At 54.3% G+C, this 27,803-nt stretch overlaps 2 protein-coding genes across 3 annotated transcripts in view; both read left to right on the forward strand.

The window, feature by feature from the left end:
* Positions 1–9,575, forward strand: part of SEPTIN2 (septin 2) — a 28,111-nt gene extending 18,536 nt beyond the window's left edge. The window contains exons 6-13 of the mRNA XM_055586644.1: positions 31–165; positions 308–425; positions 2,387–2,488; positions 3,048–3,193; positions 3,675–3,758; positions 4,581–4,638; positions 5,401–5,503; positions 7,815–9,575. Of these exons, the coding sequence (XP_055442619.1) occupies positions 31–165; positions 308–425; positions 2,387–2,488; positions 3,048–3,193; positions 3,675–3,758; positions 4,581–4,638; positions 5,401–5,502 (745 nt within the window). The 3' untranslated portion in view covers position 5,503; positions 7,815–9,575. The remainder of the gene's footprint in view (positions 1–30; positions 166–307; positions 426–2,386; positions 2,489–3,047; positions 3,194–3,674; positions 3,759–4,580; positions 4,639–5,400; positions 5,504–7,814) is intronic.
* A 1,389-nt stretch (positions 9,576–10,964) lies between these two features.
* The window catches only part of FARP2 (FERM, ARH/RhoGEF and pleckstrin domain protein 2), a 99,002-nt gene continuing 82,163 nt past the window's right edge, over positions 10,965–27,803 (forward strand). For both annotated transcript variants that reach the window (XM_055586646.1, XM_055586645.1), the window contains exons 1-2: positions 10,965–11,050; positions 24,045–24,255. In XM_055586646.1, the coding sequence (XP_055442621.1) occupies positions 24,067–24,255 (189 nt within the window). In that variant the 5' untranslated portion in view covers positions 10,965–11,050; positions 24,045–24,066. The remainder of the gene's footprint in view (positions 11,051–24,044; positions 24,256–27,803) is intronic.

Consider the following 27,803-nt stretch of genomic DNA (forward strand, 5'->3'; position numbering starts at 1 on the left):
CCCGTGATGGTTGGTATTTGTGTCTCTCAGCTTTAAAACCATCATCTGCTACATCGACGAGCAGTTTGAGCGGTACCTGCACGACGAGAGCGGCCTGAACAGGCGGCACATCATCGACAACAGGGTGCACTGCTGCTTCTACTTCATCTCCCCCTTCGGGCACGGGTGAGCGCCTGCGCCCCGGGCCGGTACGCGGGCGAGGGCGGCCGCTGCGCCTGCGGCCTTACAGTCCCCCACATCTGCATGCTTCGCTGTGAGAACTGAAATGATTCTGAGCAAAAATTCTTCCCTTAAACACGATGTTTAGACTGAAGCCACTGGATGTTGCGTTCATGAAGGCGATCCACAACAAGGTGAATATCGTGCCTGTCATCGCGAAAGCCGACACGCTCACCCTGAAGGAGCGGGAGCGCCTGAAGAAAAGGGTGCGTGCTGGGCTCCCGGGGGGCGGGCCTGGGAGGGGAGGGGAGGGGCCTCCGAGCAGGCCTCCCTCGTGCTGGAGCTGCCAGCATCAGCGCGTGTCTGTGTCTCACCGTCGTGTAAGCTTAGGAGGAAGTCGATGTGTACCGTACTTTGAAAGAGCCTGTGTTTTCCTCAAACGAGTTGGTAACTGTCTGCCTCTCTGGAGCCTGGGTGTGGGCCTCCCCCCACCCCGGGCCAGCTCTGGACCTTTGCCGTGTTTAGGGTAGCCGTCTTCTGAGGCGTAGGGGACGGCGTCCCGTCTCAGGCTGCCTTCGCCCGGTCGCTGGTCCGAGTCTCTTCCAGGCACTTGAACCCCGTTGCTGCGTTTTTCCGGGTTTTAGAGCCTTGCTGCTCGACTGCGTTTTTACCGACTCATGGATACTGCTGTATTTTTAGACGCTGATTACCATGGTGTAAAAGATTTCACCTGCTGTGACCTTTGTGGTTTTGTGTTTCTCCTGATGTCTTCTGTCAGCCTTCTCCTTTATTGTCGTAAATGCTGCCAGTTTTTTAGAAAACATGCAGGCCCTTGGAAGAGCACCTGAGAACTTGGGCACTTTTCTCCCTGACAGGAAACAGTTGAGCAGCTCATACTTACGGGGACTTCACCTTAATAGAGGGTACATTTCAGACATGCAGTGGAGAGAGCTGTCAGGGTTAGAATGCTCTATATCAGTCTCTGATTACGTGTACAGAGTTCATAGTTCTTGATCTCAGAGTCTGAAATGAAATGAAATTTTGGGCCTTTCCTCTTATCTGGCTTCTCTCCTGTGCCTGTCCACACGCTCCTTTCCTCATCTAAGAACGTCTGTCCCCAGACCTCTGTCCGCCCCTCCCTCCATCTCAGAATGATCCCTTGGTTCTTGTCGTCACCCAGACTGAGCACGCGCGATTAGAGTTGATCTGTCACTTTCTTACTCCTCTCTTCCAATTCTGGGTGGCCTAGTTACTAACTTTGCTCTGTCCTTGTCCCCAGTGTAAGCCTTGTCTTGTGGGGCAGGGGACAGAGCAGCTTCCTGCTTCCTGCTCCCTGCTCAGCTTCTCCATCTCAGCAGGGAGGGAGTGAGCAGTCCTGAGTAGACCAAGGTCAGCTTGCCAGGACCAGGATGCAGGGAGGGCCTTTTCTTAGATCATGACGTAGTGTGGACAGTGAGTTCATCCGAGATCTTTGACCACGCGAGGCCCTAGTCACATTAAGGAGGAGCAAGTTTGGGAGCAGGTTTGAAGCAGAGCTGCTTCCTGCTGCCTTGGCCTGTCTTTTCTCTTCCGTTGAGGGCCCAGATTCTAGCGTGAGGGTAAGCAGAGGGCCAGCCTGCCCCAGACCTGGCGGAGTGCCCAGCACGTGTAGGGGCTTGGGGGCTGGGTTTCTGGTAGACTGACGGGTGAATGCATGCTAGCTTCCACTCCAGCCCAGTTTTTTTCCCTCTAGGCAACTCTGCCACTTGGTTCAGCACTTTTGGCCTGTTAGATGAAATTGAGACCCTCGATCCCTTCCTGAATTGGGGAGCTGTCCACTTGTCAGCCCCAGTCACGCTCGGCCCTGCCTCCCAGCCCTCCTGGATTCCTTGTTGCCCTCCGGCCACTGGCAGGTGTCCCCCTGGCCCCTCCTGGCCCTGCCGAGCGGCCCCTTGCTGGGCTGTTTGCGTGCAGTGCCCTCTGCGGCTGCTCGGGGACGGCCATTGGTCCGTGGCCTCAGCAGGGCCGGGGGGGTGCATTCCTGTTGTTATTCTGGCTGGAGGACCCCTTGGAGTGCACGCCAGCCTTTTGAGTGGTTTGTAAGATCATTTGAAAATGGTTTTAATCAGTAGGATTCCTTATTGACACTTGGATAGTTCTGGCGTGTTTCTAATATGACGGGTCACACTTGCTGAAACAGTCAGCATGCAGTTTGCTACAGTTGGTCCTGGTGTGGTCATTCTTTCAGATTCTGGATGAAATTGAGGAACATAACATCAAAATCTATCATTTACCTGACGCAGAGTCCGACGAAGATGAAGATTTTAAAGAGCAGACTAGACTTCTCAAGGTGGGTGCTGTGCCTGCAGATGCACAGGGCCAGTCACTCTTCCTTTCATGTGGCTGTTGCTATTTAGTCACTAAGTTGGGTCCAACTCTTTTGTGACCCCTTGGACTGTAGCCCACCAGACTCCTCTGTCCTTGGGATTTCCCAGACAAGATACTGGAGTGGGTGGCCGCTTCCTCCTGCAGGGGATCTTCCCGACCCCGGGGTTGAACCCGGGTCTGCTGCATTGACGGGCAGATTCTTTACTGCTGGTGCCACCTGGGAAGCCCCGCTTCCTGCAGTCGGTGCATTTAACTTGGAAAGAGCTGGTGAGGCCAGCCGTCTAGAGGCTTGGCCTCTGCGGTTGCCCGGGCAGGTGCAGTTACGCTGGTGCTGTTGCTTCCGGCGCGTTTTGGCCCAGCTGCCTCCTGCCGCCACCTGCGAGTGGGATGTGTGCCTACGCTTTTGCAGTGAGCCCTGCGGTCAGCGGCACTGTGCGCATTTTCTGCTCATGTGCCTGTGTTTGCAGTGAAAGTTGGGGTTCCCCGTGTAGAGCCAGTCTACCCCGTGTGTCTCCTTCTAGGCCAGCATCCCTTTCTCTGTGGTTGGATCCAATCAGCTGATTGAAGCCAAAGGCAAGAAGGTCAGAGGCCGCCTCTACCCTTGGGGCGTCGTGGAGGTGGAGAACCCGGAGCACAACGACTTTCTGAAGCTGAGGACGATGCTCATGTAAGTACCGTCTGTTCCCTGTGGTGGTGCCCGGCCTGGAAAGCGGGGCTTCCAAGCGGGGCTTCCCTGCACCCCTGCAGCGGGCGGTCCAGCTCAGTGCGGAGGCCCTCCCGTTTCTGACTGCGGCAGACTGCACAAGCTCCCGCTGGGGCTTGTGCTCCTCCTCAGGCTCGGACACCCTGATGGTTTTCTCCACGGGTGACAGTGACGGGCTCCCTCTGGTATAAAGGTTAAGCTTGCGGAGTCATGAATGTCTGAACTGCGTGTTCTCATAAGTCCCTTCAGAGGAGCGTGTTCTGATTTAGGCGGCGCTCACCTTGGTGGCTCTCCTGGTGGCTCTTCCTCTGACCATGGGCGGTGGTCTCCTGTGGGAGGTGCCCCGGGTCTCGTTCCTGGTGTGTGCTGTGTGTGCATGACCAGGTGTCCCCCCGCGAGTGGCAGGTGCATGTCGCCCAACCCCGGTGCGTCTCTTGTCTTGCAGCACTCACATGCAGGATCTCCAGGAGGTGACCCAGGACCTGCACTATGAGAACTTCCGGTCCGAGAGGCTCAAGAGAGGCGGCAGGTCATTGCCCAAGCCGTGCCGTCCCCTCTGCTCCTGTGCCCAGCTCAGCTGGCCGCCAGCATCAGCGTTCGGTGTCCTGCCTAGAGCTATCTCCACATACTTATTGCTAGTTTAATCGCTCGTGGGGCTGGGTGTGTTTTTGATGCATTTTGCCTGTTGAAAGGCGTTTCTAATAGTTTATATCAAGAACAGTTGTAGTAGAAAGGCCGCAGACTTGTGTTGAGTCCTTTTTCGATACAAGGTCTTTTGTACCCACCTATAAGGTGCACTTTGGAGATTACTTTAGGTGTTGTTAATTGGGGACCAGACGTTAAGAAGGGATTTAGAGGCAGCAAGACCATGCTGTCCATGGACCGTCAGGCCGTGGTGCCATGCAGCAGCCATGCGGAGCTGCGTCTGCGGGCTCAGAGGCCTCCACGCCCGCTTCTCTGCCTGGACATTTACGACGTGTTCCCTTTACAGTACGATGGCTGTAGTCTTTGTTCAGAACTTACCTTAGAAACCTACTCTTCAGATAAAATCTGCTATTTTTTGAGTAAAGTTGGAAGTGTTACGACCACCCACCCCCCCCAGCTTAGAGTAAGAAAAATGTCTTGAATTTGCCATTTTGTGTTTTCTTTTTGATCATTTTTTATTTTCTTATTCATTCATGTTGTTAGTCCGAAAAATAGTAAGTTTATATGATTTCCAATAGATTTTTTTCAGAAATTGTATTTCTGAGAAGTTGTAAAGTGAAATTTTACTACTTTGGGTATCTCTCATCAGAAAAGACCAGCCGTAATTTGTCGTAATATTATACTTGTAATTTCTTTCAACTCTTAGGAAAGTGGAAAATGAGGACATGAATAAAGACCAGATACTGCTGGAGAAGGAAGCTGAGGTAAATAGAAAAGTATTGTAACAATGTTTTTAATCTTCAATAGCAAGTTAATGGGAAAAATTGGAAATAGAGTTTAATGACATGGCTGATTTTTATAAGGTTTAAAAATCAGCAGTTTTCATATACACAATGAAAATATAACGACAGAAATTGTTGATCACTGTCATTAAGAAAAATTTAAGGAATATGTATGACTTACACAGGGTATGAAACTAGAGAAAGCTGCCCTGAGAAGTGCATTCAGAGTTTGAACCAACACGAAGCTCTAGGAGGCAGGGTGCAGGCGAGGACCGCGGTCTCTAGCGCAGCATACTCCCTGCAGAGCCTGTCTGCCGAGTCCCCTGAGGGCCCGTGACGGGGCCACTGCCGTCCTGGAGGCCAGCCGGGTGTGGAGGCGCAGGGCACTTGTGAGGGGACGGGGATGGTCACTGCGGGAGCGGCTGGGCCTCGGGCCCCTCGGGGACGGTCACCGCTGGAGTGCCCAGGCCTCGGGCCCCTCGAGGGCAGCCCCCACGGCAGGGCAGCAGCTGTTTCCCGCCTCTCTAGGTCAGACTCGCTCACGCTGTCTTTGCTTTCTTGTTTCTTCCGTTTCTTGGTCATTTTATCTTTCATTTGAACGGCCTTGTCTTACCGTCCGCTGGGTGTCCTATTGAGACCTTGGTCCTTTCACTGGCTGGTCAGAGTCGGCGAGAGCCAGCTTGTGGAGCCGCAGTCACGGCCCCGTGAGGGCCCCGGGCTCACGTGCCCCTCTCGTGTCCGCAGCTCCGCCGCATGCAGGAGATGATTGCGCGGATGCAGGCGCAGATGCAGCTGCAGCTGCAGGGCGGCGACGGCGACGGCGGGGTCCATGGGCACCACGTGTGAGGTAAGACCTGGCCTGGGGAGCGGCCACGGGCCCCCGAGGGGAGGGTGGCTCCCGGGAGACCGCAGCTTCCCACCCCCGTCTAGTGAAGGGCGGCCGTGTTTTCTCAGCTTCTCAGCCTGGAAGCGTGGTCCGCAGCTGGAGTGGGAAGCCGAGCTGGTCCTTCCTGTGTAGGGAAGAAGGCCGCTCTTCCCTCCTGTGTCTCCTCCCACTTGGGACACCTCACTCCTGCTCCCAGATGCATGCAGGTCCCCACACCTGCCACCTGGAGCTCACGTCTGACCCTGCAGCATGGGGCTCAGTCCCAGACTGGTTACCAGTCTGCCCCCACTTCAGATGCCAGTCACAAGTTGAGGTTGTCAACTGCACTCTGACGGACTGGCAGAAGTTAGAGGTTCCCACGCCACCCACACCCCTACAGGAAAACGTCCGACTTCCTAGATCACATTTATTGAGGGTAAGATACAGTACACAGATGATGAGCCCTACAGGGTGAGGCCCGAAACGAGTGCAGAGCTTCTGTCCCCGAGGAGCTGGGTCTGTCACCTTCCTGGTGGGGTGGATTCACCCCCGAAAACTCTCCAGACTCCTACTTTAGAGATTTAGTATCTCAACAATAGAAGAAAAATTGTATATTAAAGTAGCTTTTGTTGGTCATACAATTTGAAATTTATTAAGGCTCAAAGTATCTTTACAGAGAGAATTTTTTCCAATAAAAGCTTTCCCGTGTTTCTCGCTGAGCCGCGTGGACCGCTAGTGAGAAAACAGGAAGCTCCAGGAGCCAAGCACCCGCCTCCCGTGAGCTGCTGAGCGGCAGTGACGCTCTCACTGCTGAGTCGGGTGTCGTGACCGCGTGCAGCGTGCAGCTCCCGTGTGAGGCCCTAACGGACCCAGCTTGGCTCTCCTCCAGGGTCTGTTCTCGGAGGTGCACCCAAGTTTATTAGCAGTTTTCACTCGAATCCGTTGAGGAATGGGACAACTCTGCTCTTGTTTCTTGGCCAGGAATCTCTTGATCTTAAAAGTTTTATGAGAAGACATGGTGAGGAGCAAACTCAATCACACGTAGGATGGTGGAGGAAAGAACCAAAGGGAGCTTAATGTAATTGGAATGGCTCAGGCAGAGCAGAAGTAGAGGTGGGCTGAGTGTTCCCCTCGAGGGAGACTGCTGGTCTGGCCCCTCGGCGCAGCTCCGCCCTGACTGCTCGTCCTCGGCGGGTCCGGGGGTCGGGCCGGGCTGTGCTGCCTCCCCGCAGTGCCCTCTCCCTGCCCCTTGGACAGGGGACGCTCAGAGCTGTCCAGGCAGTGGCTAACTAGCTCCAAGCGGAGGGAGCGGAAGGTAAAGTCAGAGCCCAGAGGAGGAGGAGAACATGGGGTCAGGGTGGAGGCCGGCCTGCTCCCCGGAGGAGCTGCCTGGGGCCAGACAGCGCCCGCCTGCCCAGCTCTAGGGAGAAGCCGGGATCTGGGCATGGGGTCTCCAGTGTGATTAGGGGCCTGGGACTGTAGAGGCGTCACTCACATGCTGTGATGACGTGAGCAGCTGCGGGCTGAGTTGCCACATTGCTGAAGCAGTAAGACAGAAGGCCAGGGGCCCTGAGGCTGGGCACCTGTCAGAGGTCTCCACGACACACAGCTGACCTGGGCGGGGCCAGGCTGGGGGCGCTGGTCACCAAATAAAGCCCTTGCCCTTGGTGGCTAATTGGGAGAGGTTTTAGTTGTGAAATCGCTGCAGAGAAAGACACAAGTAGGTAGGAAGGTACAAGCACTCACTTTTAGAGGGAGCGTCCAGGGAGCCCACCTGGGTCAGGGGTGACGCTTCTCCTTGGTCCTCATGTCAGAAGGTCCCGGGGGCCTTTTTGAGTGAGTGTGGAGGTCCCGCTTCAGCAGTGAGGATGCTGGCCCTTGTCAGCTGGTGGACCTTCTGACGCCAGGGGCAGTGCTGCCCCGGCAGGTTTGCGCATGCTGGGAAGCGGTGGGAGGGAGAGGGGCCTCGGAGCGCCAGGGCTCCCCTGGGGCGGGAGGGAGCCATGGCCGTTGGCTCACTTCTCTGTTCTGCTGCTCCTCTTCCTGAAGCTTTACGGAATTATGAGAATTCCACTTTGGGTATAAAACCAGTACATTTCTGCATACTTTTCATCCCGGTTTCCAAGAACTTTGTAAGTGAGGTTTTGCCTTTAGTAGACACTGTGGTCCTCGGGGCCCACCGTCTGCTCAACCTTTGCCCTTTGTTATTACACAGAAAAATCCTGCTGGTCGTGGTCTGAGCGGTGGGCAGGGCAGGACTCCCACATAAACGTCTTGTGTTTTGTTTTTCCAGGAAACACTTTGCAAGATGAATATTCCGATGAGTAACACAGCTGCGTGTTTTCAAGACTGTTGGAGGGGTGCCTGTCCACATTTCACAGTACCTGTGCCTGAGAATTTAATTTTTTAAAAACTTTCAATGTGCTATTTTGTATGAAGTACCTTAACCTTTGCATTTCATTGTTATGTTATACTTTATATTCTGTGGGGTGAACTGTCCATTTTCCTTCTTCTTCCACTTCCAAGTAACCACTAACGATAGAACTGATTCCCAGGGACCAGTCAGCACGTATAGTTAATAGTGGAATTCCATTTGACTGGCCTAACCGACTAATCGTGATTTACTTCTAGAACATTCGGATTTCCGAGAACGTTCCTGAGCAGTAGAGACATGAGCACAGAAGGACGAGCTGCCCGGGTACCAGGCCGTTCTCACCAAGCCATGACACCTGCTTCCCTGCCTTACTTTTGTTTGACCACAGCATCCAAAACCAGTTTTGCTGCTATAACTCCATACTGTTAATTCATCTGCACATTATCTGTTTACCAAATGAAAAGACATCTAATTAGATACATGTTTATACTTAAATAGCTTTTTTACAAACAGGCTGTTAGGGGTGAGTTTTTAAACAAGTCTTTGAATTGTGAGGTCATTTTTTTTAAACCACTATGCAGAGAACTTAGCACAAACCACATTCTATAGAGTTTGCCACGAAAACCCATGAGCTGCAGTTTCCATGTCACAGCTAAGATTCTTACCTATGTGGCGAGAGTCAGTAAACTGTTTGTACTCAACTAGATTTATAGCATAACTTTTTAAGGGAAATTAACAGTTGAGCTGTGCGGAAGTCTGCCTTTTTATACTGCACTTGGCGTGTTTTCTGTGACTGCAGTGTGGAAATCTGTCTGGGCAGTGCCATCACGGTTCGCGGCGGAATTCTGGTTTGGCTTCACTTGGACTGATCCCACTCTCAATGGTTTTCAGGCAGATAGCAGTGTGTGGCCTGTCCCGTCCATTTTTAGCCGCCATGGTTTCCTTCCTTACATGTCACACAGACTTGTGCACAGGTGGCTTGAGAGTGAAGGCTCTTCCAGACTTGCTCTGGGGCTGGCTGACGGTGCCTCCGTGGTGCCACACTGGCTGGTGTCCTTGCCCTGCGGTTGATCGGTCCCCAGAAGTAAGACGTGGAAGGAGACTGGAGGGAGTGTGCGCTGGCTCAGCGTTCGCATCCCACTGGAGCAGCGGGGGGCTGACGTGGAGAAGCGCTGAGCTCCAGGGCTGAGGCCACCCAGGCAGGAAGGGAGAGGACAGCGTTAGCCAGGTGCCGGCAGAAGGCCGCCCGGCGTTCTCCCGACCGCCCTAACTGCTGCCTGATTGCAAGCGGTCAAGAGCTGTAGGTTTCGGTGCCTTGTACACTTTTCACCAAGAAGTGTTCCATTTTGGCATTTATCAATTATGCTAGTAAAAGCTGTTTTTTAAAAGGGGGTGGGGTGGCAGTACTCGAAAGCGGTGGACGTAATAAGCCTAGTGCAGTCTGCTTAGTGCCAGCTGCCACCCAGCGGCTGCATGGCTGTGGGTGGGCCTACACTTCCAAATCCCCTTTTGTTTTGCTGCCCCAATCTAAATACTTTTGCTAATAGATAATTGCTCTTTAGTTACTAAGAGATAAAACTTTACCTATAAAAATGCATTTCGAAAACTTATTTTACACAGCAATTTTGTATCCACTGAAACTAACGTTTTACCAATAAAGCACTATTGTTTAGATATTAAGTGAGTAGTTCTCATTATTGGCTCTTTACAAGGTAAAGGTGTAAGATCTTCTTGGAAAGATTCAGAGAAAGTTCTGCATTTCCTGTGTATAAGAAATGGGGAGGAATTATTTGCATGAACATCAGTACATAACAGCTCTGTACTGGCCATCCCGTCTGGAAAGAGGGAGCCACGAAGCCTGGGAAGAAAGAATTTACAGGGGAACTGATAAAAAAGAGCTCTAATGGGAGCTCGATGATGTCTGCCCACCTGGTAGAAGACGTGAGAGAAGCAAGGTCTCATTCACAGTAGGGACAACGACTGACTGATCAGGAGGAATGCTGGAAACCTGACCTGGGGGTGGCAGCCAGTCCCCTGGCCCCTCCACCCAAGACCGCCTGGGCCCCTTTCCTTCCCCAGGCCCGTCCCTCCCTCGGGTGTTCCTTCCAGCTTACTCTCCACAGCCTCTACTGGGCCCCCCGCCGCTCTGACCAGGGTCTCCCTACGTAGTTTCCCTGGCAGTGTGCACTTGTCGAGGGTTCTGTGCCTCGGGGGGGGGGGGGGGGACGCATGCGGGGTTCTGCGCTGGGGACAGGTAAGAGAAAAAACCCGGCGGGAACGACGGGGGCAAGAGTGCCCTTCTGAGGCAGCCCAGCGGAAAGCAGATATTCCTCCTCCTCGTGTGAGATGTGCCCGGAGGCCAACCAACCAGGATTCTCCAGGATGGTTTGGGACTTATTCCCTGGATAGCCGCGCGGGGGCGCTCCTGGCCTGCTCACGGGGGCCGCGGCGGGGGCAGGACGGGGGCAAGTTGAGCCGGGTGTCCAAGAATGCATAGGAGCTCACTCAACTGTTCGAAGAAGGGGCGTGTGCTCCTGCAAATCGTGGCCCTGGGGGCTCCGGAGATGGTGCCACGTTTCCATTCCCCGGTGGGGAGCCACGAAGGCTAGGGGGCCGCTGGGCTCCCAGCACGGCCCGTTTCCTCTGCAGCACACCTTCGCCTGGCCCTCGGCGCCCCTAGGCCGACCCCGGTACCCCCAGAAGAGGATCTAGTAACAAACGCAGGCGGCCACGGTCCAGGGCAGCACGAGGCTGCAGACGGATCTAGGCCGGAGTCGCGCCCCGCCCCCCAAGCCGACGCCCCCCGTCCCCCCCGAGCCGTAACCACGCCCCGAGCACTGATCTGACGCCCCGCCCAGAACCGCCCGCGGCTCTGCGAGCCGAGCTGGCCGAATTACATCCGACTCTGCGCGTGCCTTCTCGCCCTACAAATCCACCAATCAGAGTTCTGTGCCGCGCTTCCAGGCTGCGGCCGCGAAGGCCCCGCCCCAGGGGCCGTCAGACCAATCGGCGGCGCATCCGCGGGGCGAGGGCGGGACCCCGGGGGGGCGGGGAAGGGGCGCGGGGCGTGGGGGCGGCCCGCGGGCAGTAGGGAGCGGGCGGAGCCGGCGCGGACTCGGAGGCAGCTGCGGGCTACAGCTCAGGCCGGGCAGCCGGTGAGGGTGCGGGGCCGCGCGGCAGCGGGCGAGCAGGGGCCAGGCTACGCCTCGGGGGCGGGCGGCGGAGGCCGCGGACCGAAGCCCGAGGCAGGGCGGGCGCCTGCGGACAGTGAGCGGCCAGAGGAGTCTGCTCCCGGCCTGGGAAGGCCTTCAGGCGGCGGGCCGCGTGTGAGGAGGGCGCTGTATGGGGAGCCTGCCCGCTGGGGGCCCCGGGTGGGCGTGAGGGCTCCGCGTGGGGGCCCCGGGGTGGGCGGGGAGGGCCCCGCGTGGGGGCCCCGGGGTGGGCGGGGAGGGCCCCGGGTGGGCGTGAGGGCCCCGCGTGGGGGCTCTGGGTGCGCGTGAGGGCTCCGCGTGGGGGCCCCGGGGTGGGCGGGGGGGGCCCCGGGTGGGCGTGAGGGCCCCTCGTGAGGCCTGGGCAGAACCACAAGTGGAAGCTCGGGCGACTTGTGGCCATGCCCTTTTTGGCCTTTGCTTAAATGATCTTGAGGCTGGTATTAGGTGTTAATGCTTTTTCTCCGGGAAACCTGGAAGGGCTCCTCAGGCAATGAGGGCCTTCCAAAGGCCGCCCTGATAGCTGGGACCCGGCCATGCCCAGTGATCGCTCAGGCCGGGGTCCACACCCACCGTGGTGGCCACGGCCTCCGGAGGCCTTCCACATGTTGGTCAATCGTAATTGCCGTGAAAACAGAAATTCCCAGGAGGGCACTGAAGGAAACAGCCTGAGCCCATAGTGAAAGGAAAGATTTACATCTCGGGCTGGCTTTTCCCTGTGCCTTTGCTGTTTCTGTGCGGGAGCTTTGGGCCGAGCACTCTGGAGAGCTTGATGGCCGTCGGGCACAGCGCCAGAGGGCTGGTGGTGTGGAGGGGCGGCGGCGCACCTGGCAGCTGGGCAGGCCTGGAGCGGCCTTGGCCTGCAGGCAGATCTAATGCTCATCTGTATGGGCTGCTCTTTGAAAGTTCTGTGAGCTCCTTACACCACGAGACTTAACTCTCTGAGGGTTGGGAAGCACTTCACACCTGGTGTTTGTATTTTGTTTTGTTGTTGTTCAGTCTCTAAGACTAAGTCATGTCTCTTTGCAACCCCATGGACCATGGCACACCAGGCTCCGCTGTCCTCCACTGTCTCCTGGAGTTTGCTCAAACTCATGTCCATTGAGGGACTGTTGTCATCCAACTGTCTCTTCCTCTCGCGCCCTTCTCCTCTCAGTCTTTCCAATGAGTCGGTTCTTCGCATCAGGTGGCCAAAGTATTGGAGCTTCAGCATCAGTCCTTCCAATGAATATTCAGGGTTGATTTCCTTTAGGATTGACTGGTTTGATCTCCTTTCAGCCTAAGGGACTCTCAAGAGTCTTCTCCAACACCACAGTTTGAAGCATCAATTCTTCAGCGCTCAGCCTTCTTTATGGTCCATCTCTCACATCCATAGATGACTACTGGAAAAACCATAGCTTTGACTTTGCAGACCTTTGTCAGCAAAGTAGTGTCTCTGCTTTTTAATATGCTGTCTAGGTTTGTCATAGCTTTCTTTCTAAGGAGTAAGCGTCTTAATTTCATGACTGCAGTCAAGTTGTCTCAAAATCTGCAGAGATGACGTGGCCAGGCCCAGGCCCCAGTTGGAAGCGGAGTGGGTGGCCGGTGCTGGACCACGCCCGGACCCGCCTCCTGGGGCGGGACTCCCGCTTTGTTGCCGAGCTCGGTGAGCACTGAGGATCTGGACCCGAAGCTGCAAGAGCTGCAGAAGTTTGCTGGCTCGTTACCTGCTTGGACCTCCCCTCCTGGTAGGCTTCCTGCTTCCTTCTATACTAATTCCTTTCCCAAAAGGGGAGTTTATATGATACATTCACATATCTCTCCTCGAGTTCCTTATCAATAAGGTTGCAGTTTACCTGCCTCATAGACTTGTTGTGAGGATCAGGCGTCAGTAGCTAGATGCCTGGAACCCACTAAGTGCTTAATTGGTGTTAGCCATCATGTTATCTGGTAGAAGAGCAGTCTGAGCGCACAGTCCAGAGAAAAGGAGGCAGTATTTAAGCAGAGTTGTCCTGTTTGGGAGAAGGGCGTGTGCCCTGCATTGACAAAGCAAAGATGAAGGCACGGATAGTTCTGTGCATGTGCTTTTAAATCCATCAGGCCCCTCCTCTCCTTTCCAAACACCTTGCCTCTCGGCGCAGCAGTGCATCCGCTGTCCTGAGAAGGTAGCGGATGGCTGTTCCTGCCGCTTTTCCTCTCAGGTCTGTTCCTGCTTTTCCTGAACCCACTCTTGTAAGCCAGCCACCTCCCCTTTTGCTCAGTGGGTCGCAAGTTTCCTGCACACGGCTTGGCATTCTGTGCGGGAAGAGCCCTGTAAAGCTGAGTGCGGAGCCGAGGGCGCCCCGTCCTGCTCTCTGAGATCCTGTGTGTGGAGCATCATTGGGCTGCAGCATACTTGTCAGCTCCAGGCTTCACCTTGGCAACAGGGTGTCAAAGGTGAGGGCTCCACAGAGCTTAAGATGACAGAGGCCAGAATGTGATGGATTTCTGGTGATTCTGTAAATTGGTTTAATCTTTATGGAGAGCAGCTAGCAATAAGTGATAAAACGTTTTGATTTTGGAATCCCGGTTTTGAAAACAAACTTGAGTACACACTGCGTGTAAGAGTGGTGGAGCGCTCCGCAGCCCACAGACGCGCCCCGGCAATCCCCTTCTCACCCTCCCCGCCCAGCAAAATTTGAACCATTATGATCCCTGGAAATACGTTCAAAAAGACATCTTAACCAAAAAAGCGAAGCAGTTTGTACACAGCAATTACACTGATTTAAAAATATGCGAGGATGTGGACAAGGATCGGAGGAGAAGGTGGAGTGATGAAAGTAGTTTTATTTTAGGGTCACAGGACTGTTCTCCAGTTTACAGTCGTCTTAAAATCCAAGAGCAGAAAGGCCCGCTGACGCTGTCAGATGCGGTGATGAGCCTGCCTTCACCCATCTCTCCTAGCTGCAGAGTACCAGGTGGTGAAATCCCACCCAGGCCTCCAAGGTGGGCTCTGAGGACCCCCACCGCCCAGCCGTGGGCACCCTCAGGGCCCTGCCGGTGTGCACTGCTCTGCCCAGCCGGCCCTCCGTTGCCCCGTGGGCCCAGCTCCACTCTGTGCTGGAGAGCCGCCCGGCAAGGCCAGCCGCGGCCCCTCCTCAGTGCTCCCCAAGTGTGGTCCGGGCCACTTCCACAGGCGTCCCCCCTTCTGGCTCATCCCACACTCGGCACGTGGGGTTCCTTAAGCCCAAGAGGGGATGGCACACCCTGAGGTCGGGGGTGGGGAAAGGCTGAGGTCACATGCATTGCAAGTCACTAACCTTTCTGAGCCTGGATTCCTTGTTTTGTGTGGCAAGGGTTTTGAGCCAGGGGCAGGCCTGGCGACCACTCAAGACTCCTGAGGGGTCTGACGCAGACACCCGCCTTTCACTGAGGCCTCCTCCCTCCCTCTCCACCCACCAGATCCCTAGCGGCTTCTGGCTTCTGGCTTCACTCCTCCGGGCTCTTACCAGCACTTAGGAGACTGGCTCCTGTGTCTTCCCCGCTGTGATGGGGCGGGGGGGTGGTGGGGGGCCGGGGGAGGGTTTCTCCTCTCAGAGGCTCCTGTGCTTTTAGGAACTTGGACTTGCTCTGTTCAGAAGCAAGGTGCTTGCTGAACATTTGGACGAGTCAGGTTTCATCGGGGCAGAGTGGATGGCAGTTTTTATGGGACCTGAGATTTACCCAGTGTGGGGGAGGAGGCCTCTTTAAGAAACATGATGTTAGAAATAAAAATTAACTTGGAGTACAAATATTTATTTAGAATGAGAAAAAGTAAATATGTTACAGAGTTGAGAAAACTGACCATTAATACAACAGTCAGAACAATCCAGAAAAATAGTGTATTTGCTAATTGCCTGACACACCTCTGTTTCCCAGCGGCTCAGTGGTAAAGAACCCGCCTGCCATGCAGGAGACCCAGGTTCAATCCCTGGGCCAGGAAGGTCCCTTGGAGAAGGAAATGGCAACCCACTCCAGAAGTTTTGCGTGGAAAATTCCATGAACAGAGGAGCCTGGTGGGCTACAGTCCATGGGGTCACAAAGAATCGGACACAACTGAGCAAGTTAACAGCAGCAGCAGCAGATGAGAGTTGGGTGTTGTCTTGAGCCCTCGACACACCTCTGTACCACTTTTCATTTGGCCATGCACTTTTTAATTAGTGTGACAGAGAGTAGAATGAGTGCAGCGACCCCTCTAGCATGGTTGATCAGAAACCTTTATTGTTGACTGTTAAGATATAAAACACGGTTTCACGCTTGCTGTTTCTAGCACAGCTACAGATTGTGTTTTGGAACAGCAGGAGTCCTGATAAATTCTGTTTTGCAGAATTCCATTCAAAAAAGTTGCAAATCTATGGCGTATTTATAAGTATACTGCTGCAGTGTAAATTCTTTTTTCTGATGGCGGGCAGTGCGGTTTTGGCCGCTGAGTGCCGAGCTCTGCTTGCCTTTTCACGTGCCTGGGGGTGACTCTCCGGTGTCTGGCCCCTGCACTACCAGCCTTGCTCCTTCCCAGGCCCCTGCCCCTGCCCCTGGTGCTGCTGGGGCTGTTAGTGTTGCCACGGGGTCCGGCCTGCACTTGGTTCCCCAGCCCCGGGCCCAAGCACCCTGGGCGGCAGCGACGCTCCCGGAGCCAGGCCTGTGGCGTGATGGCTGATGATAAGCTCGGTGTGAAAACTGAAACGTGTCCCGTTAAACCCGAACTCAGCGTGTCTCCTGCTCCTTGTGCAGGCAGCTGGATCCTCTCTTGAGCCACGTGACGTGGGGAAGGAGAACGCAGGCAGGGTCAGGGTGGAAGGGGCAGCAGGCTCAGTCAATTGCCATTGGAATATGTGTGCGAACTTTCTAGATGGCTTCGCCAAGGGCCCCTCCTTAGGACCTTGGAAGGGGCCGTGCCAGCGAGGAGCCCAGAAACAAGGCAGATGGGTGTCAGAGTCACAAGGCCAGACAAGGGCAGGGTATGGTCAGCACCTTGAGGGCACCTGGGACACAGGTGGTAAGGGTGCTCCGCACCTCTTCCGCCAGCTGGTGGGGTGTGTTTGGAAGGAGGAAGCAGCTCTGGGTCGTTTTACAAGTCACTGGAGTTCTTCTGCCTCCTGCGGCCTTCAGATCCTGCCTGCACTGGTGACAGCTAGGGAGATGCGTGTCGGGGGAACAAGTCTCACCATCTGAACAAGAAACCCATTCCAGAGACTGTTTAAAAATAATCATTTTTACTTTAACTTAACTGTTGGAGGAGGAGACACAGGTAGGTCCCCTGCTTTCTCCTTGAAGGTGAGCCGTGCTCCACTGTAGGACCCCCACTGTCCTCCACCCAGAAGCCAGCTGATTTCAGACGTAACACGTGCTCATCCCTGGAGGCAACTCCAAAACGACAGACCCTCGGAAGGGAGGAAATAGAAATCAACTGTCTTCCCAAAGAGCACCATGCAGACGCGCTCTAGATGCCTGGAGGTTGAGTTCTGTTTCTGGAAAGAGGCATAAGCCCCCTCTGCCCCAGCTCGCCCACCGCCCTGGCTGCAGGGCTGCACGGCTGCACGGAGCAGCCGTGAGGAAACAGCGGCCAGCACAGCCACACGAGCAGTGAGGCTCCTGTTCCTCCTCCCCCTCCCCCAGCCTCCCCAGACTGCTCCCAGCGCAGCCAGAACCCAGAGATGGGCTCCAGGTGCAAACCAGGAGGGCTGCACGAGGAGCTGCCCAGTTTGGGTTCCAGAGAGATGGGGAGACAGCCACCGTACCCCCCTCCCTCTCCCTGTCCTCCAGCCAGGCCTGTGGCAGCAGGGCCTGCAGACGCCTGTGAGTTCAGGGCGCTCTACTGTCCTGCAGCCGGGGAAGCCCCCAGCAAGCAGGGCGTCAGCTGCAGGCTTCTGGCTGGAGAACTGAGGAGTAAGCCAGGGAGCCATGGACAGGGGGCCGAGGGGGTGACACCCATGGAGAGGGGGTGACCCTAGTGGAGGGGGCCCTGAGGGGGTGACCCCTGTGAAGAGGGCATGAGCCTAGTGGAGGGGGCCCTGAGGGGGTGACCCCTGTGGAGAGGGGGTGATCCGAGTGGAGGGGGGCAAGGGGGTGATGCCCGTGGAGAGGGGGTGAGCCTAGTGGAGGGGGGGCAAAGGGGTAATGCCTGTGGAGAAGGGGCCTGAGGGGGTGACCCCCGAGTTGCTGATGAATTTGTGGGCCCAGCACTGAGCTGTGTCTACACGGGGCTGACTCTGCGCCGCTTGCCTGCAGGAACCCAGCTAAGGGGGGGCCCACAGCCCGGCGGGTGCCGGGGATGGTGCCCAGGGAGGGTGGAGCCTCTGCAGGTGGGGCTGATGCTGAGGCCTCCACCCGGCCCTGGCAAGGCCAGTGCAGCTAAACCGAGATGCCCCGTTCGCGTGGGATTTAAGTGATGCCAGAGGCTGGCAGCGCTGTGTTTGGTGAATTGAGTTTATTTATTTGTGGCGACACTGGCTGTTTGCTGCTCAGGGTCTCTGGTTTGGGCGAACAGGAGCTGTTGTTCGTCATGGTGTGTGGTTTTCTCACTGCAGGGGCTTCTCTTGTTGCGAGGCACAGGCTGCAGATGCTCAGGCTTCAGACCTTGCAGCTTGTGGGTCCCGGAGCGTGCAGGCTCAGTAGTAATGGCTCATGGGCTTAATTGCTCTGCGGCATGTAGCATCTTGCTGGACCAGGGATCAAACCCATGTGCCCTGCACTGGCAGGCGGATTCTTACCCACTGCATCACCAGGTAAGTCCAACACAGTATTTTAACTCCAGGATACAATCCAAAATTACCTGACATGCATCAGATCAGATCAGATCAGTCGCTCAGTCGTGTCCAACTCTTTGTGACCCCATGAATCGCAGCACGCCAGGCCTCCCTGTCCATCACCAACTCCCGGAGTTCACTGAGACTCACATCCATCGAGTCAGTGATGCCATCCAGCCATTTCATCCTCTGTCGTCCCCTTCTCCTCCTGCCCCCAATCCCTCCCAGCATCAGAGTCTTTTCCAATGAGTCAACTCTTCACATCAGATGGCCAAAGTACTGGAGCTTCAGTTTTAGCATCATTCCTTCCAAAGAAATCCCAGGGCTGATCTCCTTCAGAATGAACTGGTTGGATCTCCTTGTAGTCCAAGGGACTCTCAAGAGTCTTCTCCAACACCACAGTTCAAAAGCATCAATTCTTCGGCGCTCGGCCTTCTTCACAGTCCAACTCTCATATCCATACATGACCACAGGAAAAACCATAGCCTTGACTAGACGAAACTTTGTTGGCAAAGTAATGTCTCTGCTTTTGAATATGCTATCTAGGTTGGGCATAACTTTCCTTCCAAGGAGTAAGCATCTTTTAATTTCATGGCTGCAGTCACCATCTGCAGTGATTTTGGAGCCCAGAAAAATAAAGTCTGACACTGTTTCCACTGTTTCCCCATCTATTTGCCATGAAGTGATGGGACCGGATGCCATGATCTTCGTTTTCTGAATGTTGAGCTTTAAACCAACTTTTTCACTCTCCACCTTCACTTTCATCAAGAGGCTTTTGAGTTCCTCTTCACTTTCTGCCATAAGGGTGGTGTCATCTGCATATCTGACATTATTGATATTTCTCCTGGCAATCTTGATTCCAACTTGTGTTTCTTCCAGTCCAGCGTTTCTCATGATGTACTCTGCATAGAAGTTAAATAAACAGGGTGACAATATACAGCCTTGACGAACTCCTTTTCCTATTTGGAACCAGTCTGTTGTTCCATGTCCAGTTCTAACTGTTGCTTCCTGACCTGCATACAGATTTCTCAAAAGGCAGGTCAGGTGGTCTGGTATTCCCATCTCTTTCAGAATTTTCCACAGTTGATTGTGATCCACACAGTCAAAGGCTTTGGCATAGTCAATAAAGCAGAAATAGATGCTTTTCTGGAACTCTCTTGCTTTTTCGATGATCCAGCGGATGTTGGCAATTTGATATCTGGTTCCTCTGCCTTTTCTAAAACCAGCTTGAACATCTGGAAGTTCATGGTTCACATATTGCTGAAGCCTGGCTTGGAGAATTTTGAGCATTACTTTACTAGCGTGTGAGATGAGTGCAATTGTGTGGTGGTTTGAGCATTCTTTGGCATTGCCTTCCTTTGGGATTGGAATGAAAACTGACCTTTTCCAGTCCTGTGGCCACTGCTGAGTTTTCCAAATTTGCTGGCATATTGAGTGCAGCACTTTCACAGCATCAACTTTCAGGATTTGGAATAGCTCAACTGGAATTCCATCACCTCCACTAGCTTTGTTTGTAGTGATGCTTTTTAAGGCCCACTTGACTTCACATTCCAGGATGTCTGGCTCTAGGTCAGTGATCACACCATTGTGATTATCTGGGTTGTGAAGATCTTTTTTGTACAGTTCTGTGTATTCTTGCCATGACATGCATAGAACCAGGGAAATACCAGCTCACAGGAGAGAAGACAGGCTACAGCTAAGATGATGCAGATATTGGAATTACTGGACAAAGACCTTGTGGTCGGCAGAACTTTGTCCCCTAAGGCCATCACCCCCAGTGTTACTTCTGAGAACAGGTTATGTTATGTGGCAAAAGTACTTTGCAAATGTGAGACCATCGACAAGGTTCCCTAGTTGACCTGAGACATGAGCACTGCAGATTCCAGAAACAGCTGCCCTCCCAGCACTAGCACCCCACCAGAGGCAGTTGTTTGGGTAATTTATCCTCCAGCGTGCTTGTTTGAACGGAAGCAAATGCGTGTGTTCATGGTCCTCTTCTTAACCATAACTCATGTGCCACGCACCCGCTTTGCACCTGGCTTGTATCCACCTTCACATCAGAGAAGCACATAGAGGCCTTCTTCTCATGATAGAAATTTCAGCAGCATCCTGTGCTGTGGACAGAGGGCTGTGCTTGCTAGTGCTCATTTTCCAGCCAAGGGGGAGGCAACTGGGGAGCAGACCTTTTTTTTTTAATTACATGGACTTTTTTAGAGCAACTTGAAGTTCACAGAAACTCCAGTGGAAGTTCCACAGATGTCTCATATGCCCCCCACTCCAGACGCGCACAGCCTTCTCCATCGTCACTGCCCCGCCCCAGTGGTGCCTCTGTTGCAAGCCTGAGTTGACACGTCATCGCCCAGAGCCTCGGCAGCCTCTTGAGCCGAATTGTTCCAACTTTAGAATGGAAATTACACATCATAAGGTGGTTTTGAAGGTTTTTTTTTTATTAAATGAGAATATATAGGAGCCAAATTCGTAACACTAGACGTCAGTGGTGGAAATTGTATCCGGCCACCAGAAATAGTTTTAGGAGTAAGACTGCAGAACATTTTGTTCAATTAGAGGACGAAGGGAAAGTGAACCGGAGTCCCTCATCAGTCCCTGGATTTTGATTGATTCCCTCCAGGTCTCTGGAGAGGGTCCCCCTGAGGAGGTTCCCTTGATCCCTCTGGAGGGGGTCCCCCTGGAATGGTCTCCCTGAAGAGGGCCTCTGGAGAGATCTCCCTTAAGAGGTCCCTCTGGCGAGGGTCTCCGGAGAGATCTCCCTGGAGAAGGTCTCTGGAGAGGTCTCTCACAGCAGAGGAGCTGCTCTCTGCCCTTTAGAGTCCGCAGGACTAGGAAGCACTTGCTGTGTGTCTCATCTAGTTTGCATACTCTTGCCTTTTTAATGTTTATTTATAAGCACACAGAGCAAAACAAAGTAATTTCTGTTAGGCTGTAATTTATGTAAAGCAGATTCAGTGCATACATTTTTCCTTTCTTCCCGTGGTCAGTCTAGAGGAAGCAGTCGGGCTGAGGCGAGACTGTTGAACAAGCAACTTCATGCTTCTGCAGGGAGGGTGCTGTCACTGCTGCTGACTCCAGAGTGAGACCAAGGTCGACTGCTGTTTGCAACTCGGCGGTTCCATCTGATTTTCTAAGTTCCTTCCTTCCTGAACTTTCTTAAGCTAAAAGATGAGTAGTCATTAAATAGGAGGTATGTGCGCATTGCCGATGTGTGATAGCAAGCAGAGCTCTCCTGGAGCATCCTCGGGAGGGTGCCCGGGGGCTCGGGTCCTCTCAGGAGAGTCCTCTCCTGGAGCATCCTCAGGAGGGTGCCCGTGGGCCCGGGTCCTCTCAGGAGAGTCGTCCTCCCCAGGTGAGCCTCCAGGTGTGAGGGTGTCTTCTGGTCCTCCGTCTCGGCTTCAGCCGGGTGGGTGTCTTCCTTTAACCAGGTGGCAATGACTGGGACAGAAGCTTGCTGCTCAGAAGACATATAAACGTGCAGAGGCCATGTTTTAGAATTCCTTGATCCAGGAAAAGTGTTTTTCCATTTATCTAACGTGTGTTTTGTTAGGAGAGATAAACAGCGGTTGATTAACAATGCGCTGTTAAAACTGCATGAATCAAATGCACAGCTGGATGAGCCGAGTGGACAGTGTCCAGTCGGGCCGAGGAGCTGTGCTGGCCACACCTGCAGCCCCTCCACTGTGCCCACCCCGGGGCAGCCCCCCAAGGGGACCCCAGCCCCAACTCTTCTGGGATAGCCTCCCTGCATGTTCTTCTTGCTGTTTCTCACCTGAATGAGTACAGTAGCTTAGTCTTGCTTGATTTGGGTTTTTTGTTGGTTTTTTTTTTTTGAGAAGTAGGTGTTTGGACATGACTTTCTTGTAATAAGTCAAAGGAAAGAACCTGAAATTTTTTCCATGCAATGGCACCCCACTCCAGTACTTTTGCCTAGAAAATCCCATGGACGGAGGAGCCTGGTGGGCTGCAGTCCATGGGGTCGCTAGAGTCGGACATGACTGAGCGACTTCACTTTCCCTTTTCACTTTCCTGCATTGGAGGAGGAAATGGCAACCCACTCCAGTGTTCTTGCCTGGAGAATCCCAGGAACGGGAAGCCTGGTGGGCTGCCATCTATGGGGTCGCACAGAGTCGGACACGACTGAAGCGACGCAGCAGCAGCAAACTTTTATATGAAAAAATATAAATGAGAATTATACAATGGAATACACAACAGAAGTGATTCAAAACAATACCTTGGTTGTGTCTATTGCTTCAGAGCTGTAGCTTTACTTAAAAGGGAAAGGATCGCTTGGTGCCCGCCGCTTGTTTCAGAAGGGCCTCCTCTGGCAGTGGGTGAGCGCTGTGAGCCCACCGCGTCTCCCTCTCACCTGTCTGCACACCTGGGCAGCTGGCAAGTGGTCTCATCTCCCTCCACAGCCTTGCTTCCACAGTAGCCTCTCACGTTTGTGAAGCTGGAATGAAAGCGCTCGCGTTTATGGTTCTCGGCACCTCATGGATCTCACGCTCAGTGATGTGGAAGCAGGTTTCTGCCACGTTGATCAAGCCCGTGGCCTGTGCAGTGCCTCGTGTCCTGACGCAGTGCATGTTCTTTGGCATGGCGTTAACCACAGTAAGAATTACTTCTCCCAGGGCCATGCAGCCTGGAGGGCGAGCTCTGAAGACGGCCGGCGACCGCCAGCCTGAACCACCCTTGCAGCTCAGCTGGGTCCGAGCGCAGGCTCAGCCGTTGGCTTGTGTCGGAGGCCGGCTGGGAGCTGTGTCCGGCAGGATGACCAGCTGCCTCGTCGCTCTGCTCGTGCAATGCACGTCTCACTTTCCCAGCGGTCTTGGCTCATTTTCTGTTTGCTTGTTGATAAACCAGACATGCAAGTCAGTTCTCAGCCAGATGGTTGGGAAGGCCTTAGCTGAGTAGGGCTTAAGCAGGAGGCAGCAGGTCACTGAGAAGCTTTTCCATCTTAATTCAAGAGATAAAAGTTCGTGAGTTAGTTTGTCTTGATAACAAAATTAGCTTGAAAGAAAGAAGGCCAGGGAACTCAGTAGTGAAGTTGGCATGAAACGGAGTGGACCAGGAATCTAGTGAGGTTAATTCTCCAAAATATTTACTGCAAGCTAGTCGAAGAGTTTTTGGAGATGATTAAGCAAACTAAAATAATTTTTGTGGCATCTGTATTCTTTCTTGATTAAACATCTGGCATTTGTTTTTGTCTTACCATGTTTAACCATTAAGTGTGTTGCTTTAAGTTGACTTATACACAAATAGGCATACTTAAGAAGGGAATTTGCCATAAGTAGACGGTAACTTTATTAATAAGGACGAATGAAAGCAAGCCTGTATTACTGGATTCTAGCAGACACTTAGCCTATTCTTTCATTGTTAAACACAATGATGAGATGGGCTCTTTTCAACTTAATAGCTTAGAGCTGGAGACTTTTCCCCACACAGCAGGGAGGGTTGGAAGGGTACAGGCACCTCCTGGGGCACCTCTGACCCTCTCAGACCCTCAGCGTCCTCATCGGTGAGGAGGGCGCGGGGGGCGGAGATGACAACGAGGTTATTGCGGGGGTGGGGCAGGGCAGTGCAGGCAACAGCAGAGGCGGGGGCTCCCCGCGCATGTGCCACGCTGCCGTCTGGCACAGGGTCTAGAGTCTCCTCCGAACCCCCAGTGATGCCTCTGCAGCCTGGAGATGCAGCTGAGAGACCAGGGCTTGCAGGGCCGGCAAAGGCAGCCCCAGCATCTCCATCCACCTTCCTTGCACTGTCCCCTCTGTGTCGGCGGGGTGGGGACCCATGACCCAAGTTGTGTGTACCCACCTACCTTTGCTAGAAGGCCCTGGGCCGTGCACACAGCGTGTGGGCAGCACCTGAACCTCTGGGCCGGGGCGGGAGGAGGTGGCAGGGAAGGAGAGGCAGGTGGCTGTGGGCCACCCCGCCCCGGGGGGCCCCTTTGGATGGCCTGCAGGTCAGCTGGCACTCCCCGGCCTACACACCCAGGAGACATTGGTCCCAGGGCTGCCGCTGGCTGGCATCTGTGCTCCACCTGCCTGTGTATGAGGAGAAGATAATCCTTCTCAACTTACTCGCAGAGGTGCAAAATGAGTGCCGAGAATTCCGGTCTACCCAGTGATCTTCTTATGTTGTTTTAATTGAAATAACTGAAGATAATTGGGGTTTTCTGTTTGTTTTAGCACACTCCTCAGCTGCTGAGGAATGGGGGAGCTGGAAGGAACATACAGAGTCCTGCAGACCCCGGGGGCACGCCTGGGCACCGCGACCCCCGTGGGCGTCAGCACCCTGGAGCCTGGTCAGGGCCCCCCGGCAGGGGCGGCACGGCCAGCAGCCCGGACGCATATCCACGTGCAGCTGCTGGACGACTCCGTCGAGGTGTTTGACATCGAGGTAAGAAGCCCGGGGGCCCGTGCCTCATGCTCGCTGAAAGTCAGAGGCCGAATTCCACGTTGCTGGTAGACTTTGCCTGTTTATCACGTTGCCTCGAGTAGCTGGGTAACAAAATGCTTGGAAACAGTGAGCCTGGAGAGTGACTTCTCCTGACTTTCCTTTAAGCTTCTGATGCAATGTGGGCGTTCGGGAGGCTGGCTGAGTGCTGTGCGGTGCGGGTGGGAACCAGCTTGCCCGCTCCCGAGTCTTGGTGGCCGAGCGGCTGGGTGAGAGGCACCCCTCAGCATCGCCGTGTGTCCACTTCCTTGTCTGCATGTGGGGGCGACTCCAGGCCCTGCTTCTCAGGGTGGCTGGGTGAGGGCTGAGCCCTCGCACATGAGGAGCCTGACACAGACCTCATTTTTCTGGGTCAGCAATAAGAACACTTTTACTTTGAAAATTCCCTGTAGTAGCTTGCACTGATAATATTGGCAAAAACAACTGAATATAGCAAACGTTTGAAAACGTTTTTTTCTGATTTTCTAAATAGCATTAGAATGAATGGTCTTTTAAAAAATTGCTCATTTTCATAAGTGTGTGTGTGAGCTTAGTCGCTCAGTTGTCTGACTCTTTGCAACCCCGTGGACTGTAGCCCGCCAGGCTTCTCTGTCCATGGGATTCTCCAGGCAAGAATACTGGAGGGGGTTGCTATGCCCTCCTCCAGGGGATCTTCCCGACCCAGGGATCAAACCCAGGTCTCCCACATTGCAGGCGGACTCTTTACTGTCTGGGTCACCAGGGAAGGCCATGAATACTGGAGTAGGTAGCCTTTCCCTTTCCCAGGGGATCTTCCAGGAATCAAACTGGGGTCTCCTGCATTGCAGGTAGATTCGCAGCTGAGCTACCAGGGAATGCAGAAATAAATTATTTTTTCTAATATTTTTTATTAGTTTAAGGTAATACTTTTGACTGCGTTCCCCTGCTCTTAATGTGACAAACTAGAGCGAGAATGAACTCTACCTTGAGCAGAGGCTGGCTTGTGCTTGGCGGGAGGTCAGGGGCCACACAGAAGGCGGGCAGGCGTGAGGGGCTAGAGGAAGCTGGAGCCTGCCTGCAGAAAGTGCTGTGAGAGCAGAGGCGAGGAAGGAGCTGAGCGCGGGGAGGAGGCAGGCGCCCCCACCCCAGCTCGGAGCCCCGGCCTCTCTTGCTCGCATGTTCTGTGGCAGGTATCCAGTGCCTGGGTCCCTAGTGTCTAGACTCGAGGACCCTGCAGGTTCTTGGGTCTCACCTGAGGAAGAAAGCAAGTATCGCTTAATCGGGCAGGTAACTGAAACTGGCAGGACCTGCCCGTCCGCCTTCAGCGACACTCCTGTGTTGCAAGAGGCCGCCTTTGCAGGACAGGGAGTCTGGAGCAGGCACCTTTGCGCCCCGGGGAGCGGGCGGCTCTGTTCCCTCTCACCTTCTCACCATCCTCCGATGAGTCACCTGGAGGAACCGGTTAAAGTGTGGGAATTAGTTGGGCTCCCAGGTCTCTTCCGGCCCAATGTTTGGCAGAATCTCCACCAGGAAGCTCCGCTGTGGTGAACACGCTTGCTGTGGTCCCGGCTTCAGGGGGGCTCCCGGGTGCTTAGTGGTGAGAAGCCCGCCCGCCAGGGCCGGAGACGCAGGTTCCATCCTTGGGTCAGGAAGGGCCCCTGGAGGAGGGCATGGCTACCCACTCCAGTATTCTTGCCTGGAGAATCCCATGGACGGAGGAGCCTGGTGAGCAACAGTCTATGAGGTCACAAAGAGTAGGACACGACTGAAGCTACTTAGCATGCACGCAGGCTTAGAAGAGTTTTAGATTTCTTGAAAGGAAAGAAGGAAGGAAGAAGAGAAAAGAAGAGAATTTTGCATTATTTAGGGTTTACTTTTGGAGCATCTTTTTTGGTCCTGGTTAATAGTCTTTATCAACTAAACCTAAGCTCAAAAAAGGAGAAAAGCAGATATTTATTGCTGAGTCACAAATAAGATGTAATTCTTCTCTGGGAAATTCACTTGTAAATCAGAGACACCGTTGTATAAAGGTTCAGAATATATCGAACTTGTCAAAGTTTTAATAAATTGAAATTGCTGTTTCCTTTAGTCAGATAGAACCATCATGCTTGGTATTTTGAGATACTTGGCAGAGTCCAGAAATTAAGAGAGTCAAGTTGCTGTTGCGTATCATGAATTGGATAGGGTACTTTTTAAGTTGTGCCTGTGGTCACTCAAATCTGCCTTTCAGGAGAAGCTAAAACTCAACATATATTTTTGTAAATTAGTTGTATCGTTAGTGCCCTATCCTTCACAACTGTGTCAGTTAGCTTTGCTGAGTAACAAACCACCCCCAGACTTGATAACCTGAGTGAACTTTTAATGCTTCCTGCACGTCTGAGCATTGGCTTGGAGGGTCTTCTGGCTTGGCCTGGCCAAGGGGTAGCACGACCTCACTCCTGAGTCTGGGCCCAGCCAGAAGCTGTCTGCATGTGGCCCTCACCCTCCAGTGAGCTGGCGTGGCTGTGTTGGCGTGGGGATGGGCGTGTGCTTGGGGTGGGAGCCATGAAGTCCCGGCTGGGGTTCAACCCTGCGGCTTCCGCTGCGTCCCCCTGCTCAAGCAGGCCACCAGCCAGCCGGGCTCCGGGGCGGGGAGGTGGGGAGGTGTGCGGGGCAGGAAGGTGTGCGGGGTGGGGAGCACGCGTGAGGCTTTCCCAGCAGCTGTTGCTAGCGGTCAGGACTGCGGTCTCTGTGAAGAAAGTGTCCCGGAGCTCTGGTGGTGGTGTCTTGGCTGCTGACACACCTCTTGGGCTGCTCGGGAAGGGCTGCAGAGAAGGTGTGCCCGCCTGCCCCCTTCCCCGTGGGTCCAGGACCCAGGGTCGAGGCTGGCTTCTGCCCGGGCCCCCTCCCTGCCCCCCATCACCACCCCCTGTGCCCCTGCAGGCACCACCCCCCTGCCCAGCAGGCTGGCCCTGAGAGGCCCGCTGTGGCCCTCTGGTTGTTCCGCGCTGGGGGCTGGTGTGGACGCGGGTGCCTGGCGGGAAGTCTGTGGCCATTGGCCTCTCTCAGTAGCTCAGAGGCGGTCTCGTGGGCCTGGAGCCAGGCTCTGCTGCTGAAGGCAGGTCAGGGCAGCAAGGCTGTGTCCACATGTGGCCCAGTGTGGCCCAGGGCCGGGTGGGGCACAGATGAGCTGGGCGGGGAGTGTGCTCTCTCCCGGGGGGTCTTTGTTTCTCGCCCTGCGGCGGCATCCTCTGGCCTTAGGGACTGCCCTGCGGTTTGTGGGGGGTGCTCTCTGGCCGCCCACGCCTACCGCGTGTGCTCGTTTGGTTTACTTCCCACTGAGTGTCCCGCGGACATGTCTGTGGGCCCGCAGGGCTCATGTGCTGACCTTCCCTCCTGGTGCAGATGGCGGAGCAGAGGGGCAAGACCCACGGGGACGCCGAAGGTTCCGTCTCAGGGGCCATGGATGCAGTTAGCAGTTTGGTTACTTTTGAAGTGTTGTCTCTGCCTCTGTGAGAAGCCCCCTGGGCCGAGTCTCACGGGCAGCCCCCGCC

The sequence above is a fragment of the Bubalus kerabau genome, chromosome 6, assembly GCF_029407905.1.
Source record: "Bubalus kerabau isolate K-KA32 ecotype Philippines breed swamp buffalo chromosome 6, PCC_UOA_SB_1v2, whole genome shotgun sequence".
Classification (NCBI taxonomy): domain Eukaryota; kingdom Metazoa; phylum Chordata; class Mammalia; order Artiodactyla; family Bovidae; genus Bubalus; species Bubalus kerabau.